Source organism: Aptenodytes forsteri, unplaced genomic scaffold (assembly GCF_000699145.1).
Source record: "Aptenodytes forsteri isolate BGI_AS27 unplaced genomic scaffold, ASM69914v1 Scaffold108, whole genome shotgun sequence".
Lineage (NCBI taxonomy): Eukaryota > Metazoa > Chordata > Aves > Sphenisciformes > Spheniscidae > Aptenodytes > Aptenodytes forsteri.
In genome coordinates this window covers 3,590,623-3,598,419 of record NW_008794448.1, presented here as the reverse complement: position 1 = coordinate 3,598,419, position 7,797 = coordinate 3,590,623, and the positions used below count along the sequence as shown (strand labels likewise).

General features: G+C 37.6%; 1 protein-coding gene across 2 annotated transcripts in view; it reads left to right on the top strand.

Moving 5' to 3' along the window:
- Positions 1-7,797, top strand: part of PRKD1 (protein kinase D1) — a 75,064-nt gene that overhangs the window by 45,522 nt on the left and 21,745 nt on the right. For both annotated transcript variants that reach the window (XM_009290350.2, XM_019474889.1), the window contains 4 exons: positions 1,441-1,645; positions 4,153-4,276; positions 5,058-5,135; positions 6,336-6,615. In XM_009290350.2, coding sequence (XP_009288625.1) covers positions 1,441-1,645; positions 4,153-4,276; positions 5,058-5,135; positions 6,336-6,615 — 687 coding nt within the window. The remainder of the gene's footprint in view (positions 1-1,440; positions 1,646-4,152; positions 4,277-5,057; positions 5,136-6,335; positions 6,616-7,797) is intronic.

The window sequence follows — 7,797 nt, the reverse complement described above, 5'->3', positions numbered from 1 at the left end:
TGATCTTCCCAGGCACAGAGGTGAGACTGACTGGCCTGTAGTTCCCCGGGTCTTCCTTTTTTCCCTTTTTAAAAATGGGGGTTATGTTTCCCCTTTTCCGGTCAGTGGGAACTTCACTGGACTGCCACGACTTCTCAAATACGATGGATAGTGGCTTAGCAACTTCATCCGCCAGTTCCTTCAGGACCTGCAGATGGATCTCATAGGGTCCCATGGACTTGTGCCCCTTCAGGTGCCTTAGATGGTCTCAAACCTGTTATTCTCCCACAGTGGGTGGCTCTTCATTCTCCCAGTCCTCGCCTTTGCCTTCTGCGGCTTGGGCGGTGAGGCTCGAGCACTTGCTGGTGAAGAATGGAAGAATTTGATGTCTTCCATGTGATTTTAACCTTACTTGAAATTTCTGAAACACTGCAAACATCCCAGAAAAACTAATGCTGTCTTTACTATCTGACAGGACTCATGATTTTGCCATGTTAGATCACAGCTTGTATAGCAGCAGGCTGAGTTTCAACAGAATGCCTTTTTTTTGGTGGTGGCTTTTTTTTTTAGTTTAGGGTTTTGCCTTGTTTTTTGGTTTTGTAATGTAAGTCCTTAGGTAAATAAGTTTAAAGTTTTCTCTTCCTTTCTGTCTTCCAGATAAATCCATTCACAAGCAGCAATACAATAAAAAGTTATTTCTTACATCTAATCTTGAAACTGGAAAGTTTAACGTAATTTAAATATAAGCTGGAAGATACTATTAATACTATGCCATAGTTAAATAAGTTAAATCCTAAGTCTTCATATTTTTTCTATGCTATCTTACGTTGGACTTTTTGATATTTATTTAATATTTCTTTTCTAAAGGCAGGGAGCGTTATTTCAATAGTATGGATTACTGTGCCATATTCTGCAGCTTCACAGCGAACACTGGTGCAAAGGAAATATTTTTTTTCCCAAAAAATATAGTTCACATTATAAGTAATTGTCTTGGGAGTTATTTCAATAGTTCATTGTCATGGCACCATCGTATTACAAAATTTCTAGTTTTGAAATTACTGCTCCTCTAGCATCAGTTTGCCAACAGCCATCAAGCCAGTAGACACATTCAAGCTGTATAGAAAATCTGCCAGAAGATCTCAGAAATAAAGCTCATGAGTATAGAATGTTTGATAGAATTCCATGGATAAGAAATTCTGCTTTGACTTTGGCATTTTTTAATAGAAAACTGTATTTCTGAAAATATTTTGGTTTGATGCATTTCCAGTTTTCTGTAGTGATTTTCTAAATGACTGGTTAAAAACCACACTTCACCAGTACATGTAGAGTACTGAGTAGAGATAGACCCAGGCAACAGAGTTCCAAAGAGAACCTGAGGTTTTCTGGAGCTCAAAATGTGTCAGGATGTTGTGATGGAGTATTGTATGTTTTCAGATAATAACTTCAGAAACGATATTCCAGATCTTCTTAGTCCTGGGGCTGAGTCTGATGTGGTCATGGAAGAAGGGAGTGACGACAATGATAGTGAAAGAAACAGTGGTTTTATAGATGACATGGAAGAATCTATAGCTCATGATTCTGAGATGTCAATGACAGGATGCCATAGTGACAACGGGGAAATGCAGGATGCTGATCCGGATCACGATGAGTCTAACAGGATGATCAGGTGAGATGGGGAGTGAGTCTGCCTTCCATCTTCTTTTGTATTTATTTGTAAGTATCTTGTCTAGGGCTCAAGGGGGAATCTACATGGACCCTATTCTCACTCATTGAGAATGGAGAGAGCTAGTGATATGTGGTGGTTCTGAAATTGCAGTGAGATTGCTTCACTGAATATATGCATTAGGAATTTAAGAGAAGCTTAAAAATTATTGTCAAGTTGAAGTAGCAACTGAAAACTGATGCCCAAGGAATTGTTACAGGTCTGTTCTCTTACGAAAATTACGTTGTGAAACTATTTGTGCATGAGCAATAGGGAACGACTTTTTTATTTATTTATTTTCCCAAGCATTTTTCCCCTGACTAATAGTGCAATGCCTGGTCATTTAAATGAACAAAAATAAATAACATACGTGGCTATGGTATAATCGGCTCTAGATTAATTGTTTGCATTTTTAGATACCTTTAGAAAGAAGGAAAGTTTGACAAACTTGAAATAGTAGTTTGAAGCAAGTTACGAAATAGATTAGTGGTTTGAAATGACTAATCAGGAAGGAAAATAGGAATTGAGTTGTGCAACTTACCTCAGAAATGTCTAAGAAGAAAACATTATTCACTTATTGGGACTGTAGAGAATAGTAGGGAAAATGTAGGAATTATTCATTGTCAGGGAACCGAAAATGAATTAAGATCCTTTCAGCTGTAATTTCCTTGATGCAAGGGATCCTGTACCTTGAAGAATTATAGAATATTTTTCTTTCACAGGTTCTGGTTTGACCTGCAGTTTCCTCTTTTATTTTGCTTACTAGGAGTCTGTTTCAGTAACACGTTCCCCTTAGCTCTCTGTTACTGACATATACCTGTTGCACTAATAGAAAGCAATCCATTTCAACAATATGCAGTTTTGCCTCCAGCGGCAGTGAACTGTTTTTCCTACTGTCATATTCATCTGCATAGAGACTATATATAGACACCTTGTATCATTGGAATATAAGCCTGTGCTTATATCACAAAATCAGTGTCATATAACATTTTGAATGTCCAAGTTGTATTAAATAGACAGCATTGCAGGTTTTCAAAATATAAATACCCAATTATAACTAATAAAAACATTGATAACCAAGGTACATGTTTTACTTAGTTGAGGGGCATCACTGTATTTCCAGTAATACCTTCCCCCAGTTATTTCTAAGGGTAGTCTCCATGTCCGTGGATTATTTTTAAGTGATCTATAAAAGGCAAATAAAAAAGTAAACCTCTTGTCAGTACAGACAAGAATAGTTAAATAGGAACTGCAGCTCATTTGATCATTTTTAGGAAAAAAAGAGATGTTAACTGTATGTTACAGTCTTAATGAAACTTTAAGAGAGCACACTTTTTGCATTTTGACTGGAAACTGCCAATGCATAAAATGCTTCTTATTTCCAGGATGCATTACAGTGAAGCAGGGCCATCTGCAGACATCCACAGTCACAACAACTGTGGAAACTTAAGATACTGTTCTTTTCCTGGGCAGTTTCTGCCCCTTTTTGTTGGAGTTGTTACACCAATAGCTTTGCCAGGAGGGCAGAACACATAAGCTCTCTGTGTTGTGTTTTCATGTACAATGCAGCATCTCCATTTAAAGTTCTGCCAGAAATAACTAAGCATTTAGGTTTAGGATTGAAGCAGATTATGAGTCCGTATTCCATTACACAGCATCTGCTTTAGGAATGGTTAACTCTAACAGCAAGGAAAGTGGGAAGGTGGGCTTGGTTACTTCTTACACCTCTCCAACTACGTATTCCAGATTTTATCTGATGGTGCTATCGGGCATACTGTCAAGTTCCCATGCCTTCCCGACTTACTGTGTGTCAGCTGAGTCGTGGAAAGTTTCAGCATGCATACCTGAGTGCAAGGCAATGGGACTTTGCTTTAGGTCTTTGAGGATAAAATGTATTAGCTTAAACCTCTTTCTCTGAGAGGTTCTAGCAGACTCTCTGCTGTGCCCTGCCAGGGTATGCGCAGCTAGGCAGCTGACACATTTTCTGTTCTGTAAACCGTCATCACTCCATTGTGTGTTTGAACCCAAGAAAGGTCCCAGGACAGTAATCTGATGGACAATGTTTACTTAGGTTATGAAAGATTCAGGATCAAGTACTGATCTGAATCATGCATAGCACAGGCTTGAGCTATGGCTCCCACACCCTAGCTGAGGTCCTTGTCATTTGCCCATCTTCTTAGCTCATCTTTAGGAGTATTTTTGGGGGAGAGTGAGAGAGGGGGTGTGTGTGTGTGTGTGTAAGCCTTCAGAAGGTCTCTTGACATTCTCTTGGTGTAGCATTACAATTTTTTTTCTTTGTAATCTCAAGATACTTGGAATGTCAAAACAAAATAGTGTCTAGTCCAGGTATGATAATGATGATAAATATAAATGTGGATATTGGAGATATATATATTCTGATTTAAAAGCATTTTTTTCTTTTTGTCCGAAGTTATCTTCTTTTTAAAAGCCTTTATTGATTTATTCTTAAGCCCTTCAACCAGCAACAATATTCCAAAAATGAGAGTGGTACAATCTGTGAAGCACACAAAAAGGAGAAGTAGCACAGTAATGAAGGAGGGTTGGATGGTTCACTATACAAGCAAGGACACACTGGTAAGAAATACTGTACATACTATATGATAGTACAAAATCAATTCCTAACAATACTTTGATAATTTACAGTCACTCATGTAAGGCATTTTTTGCAGTATTCGTGATTCCTGAAGTCCTGACTCTTGTCATAATGGAGGACTGGCACTGCTTGTAGGGAAGAGGAGACAGTTGAAACGCACAAAAAATATGAATGTGTCAGTTGCATTATCATAGGCAGCGAAATGTGAAGACATTCTGAAGGAAGTAAAAAATAACGTTAACACCTTAGGGGTTCTGGAAAGTAGCTTTACCTTCCAGCTGCAGTCTCCTAGATATCTTACTGCTAGGTGAATCGAGACTTTTGTAAGATAGAGTTAGTGTAGAAAAAAATTATTTTCATTCCAACCTGCTAAAACAGGAATAAAGACTTCAGTATGTGGCCTTCTAAAGTGAGCTGGGGTGTGATACAAAAGGAAAGTTTAATTATTTTAGCAGCATACCTGTAGTGAATTGTGCTGAATGTAATGCAGACGTCAAAGTGACATTTTAAATTTTTAAAACTTGGACAATTTGAACAGAGCTAGGTTATTGCCGAAACAAGAGAGGGTGGCCCTGTAAATCCTAAACTCAAATATAAAGGCCTCATAAAAATCTTGTAATAGCAAATGAATCTTTATCATTCACCATTCATCTCTTCGAACTTAAGCAAAACATTTTGGAAGTGATGCTTTTGAGAAATGAACATTTCATTAATTTACTCGGAAGATGCTAGAAAGATTTTTCCCTTTGTTTTTCATTGCAGAGGAAACGACACTACTGGAGACTGGACAGCAAATGCATTACACTTTTTCAAAATGATACCGGAAGCAAATATTACAAAGTAAGGAGTATTTTTCAATCTCTTTTTGTACCAGCAGAATATAATGACTAATTTGCTGAATTAATAGATACTTACTAAAAGTACACTAGTAGTGTAGCTTTGATCTATGTTTGTTTTCATTATTTAAGCTGCGTATGCGTGTTTTGCCTTTCACAAACAAGTCTCAGATCAGAAAGGTGTCAGCTAACGAGGACCTGTAAAACACATGTTGTGGAAATGGAAGGTTTTTATACAGGGGCAATTCAGGACCAGCGACAAATTCTGCCAAGAAATTCATCTGACATTCTGTCATTCGTAATACAAATTCTTTCCAAACAATTAGGTACAGTATATGTTATTTTAATTCTGTCCTTTGGACATTATGTCGTGATTTTGATTGTAAAAGATTGTTTTAATTCTAATATCCTTTTACCTGAGGCAGCTAAACTCCTTAGGCATAACTGCAATAAGTTTTAATAATGGAAAGTATTTTTTTCATATGGCTTCCTCTCAGGGAAATATGTCAGTGAACATGCCCTACATTCTGTCATTCGTAATACAAATTCTTTCCAAACAATTAGGTACAGTATATGTTATTTTAATTCTGTCCTTTGGACATTATGTCGTGATTTTGATTGTAAAAGATTGTTTTAATTCTAATATCCTTTTACCTGAGGCAGCTAAACTCCTTAGGCATAACTGCAATAAGTTTTAATAATGGAAAGTATTTTTTTCATATGGCTTCCTCTCAGGGAAATATGTCAGTGAAACATGCCCTAAGTGTTATTCAAGATGAAACAATCAAGTTTACGCCTATGTGAAAGGTGGATTTGGAATCTTAATGTTGAATAGATTTATTCTGCAAATAATTTATTGCAAATAAATTTTATTAAATAAGGAGTCAACAGGGTTTCATTTTCTAGTGGAGTTCTGTTGATGTATCGATGGTCCTGCTCTTTTCTGATGGCACCTCACAGCTCTCTATCATAAGTTTAATTAAATAATTATAGTTCTACTCGGTCTTGGAAAGAAACATTACTATTTTACCATCAACAGTCCTCTGTGTCATGGAGTTTCAGGTTACAAGAGCCTTTTTGTTTGTACAAGAAGCATGTGGTTAAAAGCAACAGCTAATATCATAAATTAGTTAAATAAAGCTCATGCTTTAGTTTTATATTTTGATAATCTTTACACAGCAAGTAAAACATTTTTTCATTTTAGGAAATCCCATTGTCTGAAATTTTGTCTCTGGAACCTGCAAAAACTTTCACTTTGCTGCCCCAGGGAGCCAATCCTCATTGTTTTGAAATAAGCACAGCAAATATAGTCTATTATGTTGGAGAAAACATAGAAAACCTCTCAAGTGTTCCACTGAATAACAGTGTTATCACCAGTGGTATTGGCATCGATGTGGCACGAATGTGGGAGATGGCAATACAGCATGCCCTGATGCCCGTCATCCCTAAAGGGGCATCAACTGGGTCAGGACCCAGCCTGCACAGTAAGTTTATTCATTTCCTCCATTTCAGATAAGTAGAGTCATATCACAAATGACATTGCTCAATCTTCTGCACACATTGAAAGGAAGCATCTCACAGCTAGTAAAGGCTATTCTGTCATGGCTTATCTCCTGTCTGCATATTATATTAAATACCACAGTTTCTCATCCGCGTGTTTCCAGTTTATACTAGGACATGTGTATTAATATACAAAATGCAGATTTGTTAGCAAGCAAATAGTTGTTATATTAGTAAGGCATCTCATCCACGTTTGTGTTGCTGACATTAGTAATGGACTCCTTGTGCAGAGGCATGAAGTTTTCTGAGCTCCAGTTGGGAATCGATAGATTTTTCCCATCATGACTGTAATTTATGTTTCTAGCTATCTGCAGAAGCAGCTCTTCACTCTTTAGGTCACTGCAGCATAGATGATATGCTCCCTTTCATCACATTTGGCTGTACAACTGCCACAAACATTGTCCCATGCTGAGATGAAATGAGCTCAAGTGTGAAGAACAGCTGTGCTAAGCACAGCAAGGCATGGATGTTACCCAGGACCAAAAGGACTGAATATATCTTTGCCTCCAGTTTACATACCTTTGGGTAATTCTCTAACAAAGATGACAGCTTATGTAAACCAAACACGAAACTTGTTGAAATCTTGCTCAGGTACTGATAACAAAGTAACACAGAGCAAACAGTTCCCCACTACTAGGCATGTGCTGCTGTGGTTGCTCTGCTACTTGTACTTAGCCTAGTCAGTGTAAAGCAAATTTGGGTATGTTTACACAATTTGGATTAGACCTGTTGTTGCAATATACACCCGCTTTAGCACTTGACATCTGGATGCTATTAATGCAGCGTGAAATGCTAATGAGACCGCAAGCCCTTCAGAAACCAAGTAATACAACAGGCTGTGGCATTACATCTCCAGGCACAACAGCTCACATATCAGATTAGATCAGCTCTGTCCTTTGCTTTCTCGACTGGGTTCCTGCATAAAATAGTGTCAAATTCTGGATGTCATTTCAATCAGGCTAGTTGCCTAGTGCCCCTGGTTTGAGCCCAGCGTAGCTAAACAAATCACCTAAAATGCTGGACTGGGAATGACAGCTGTCTTATCTCTCTCTCTTGGGAAGTTTGAAAATTTTCTTTACAAGTTAGTAGTTGTCTTTGGGGTTTGT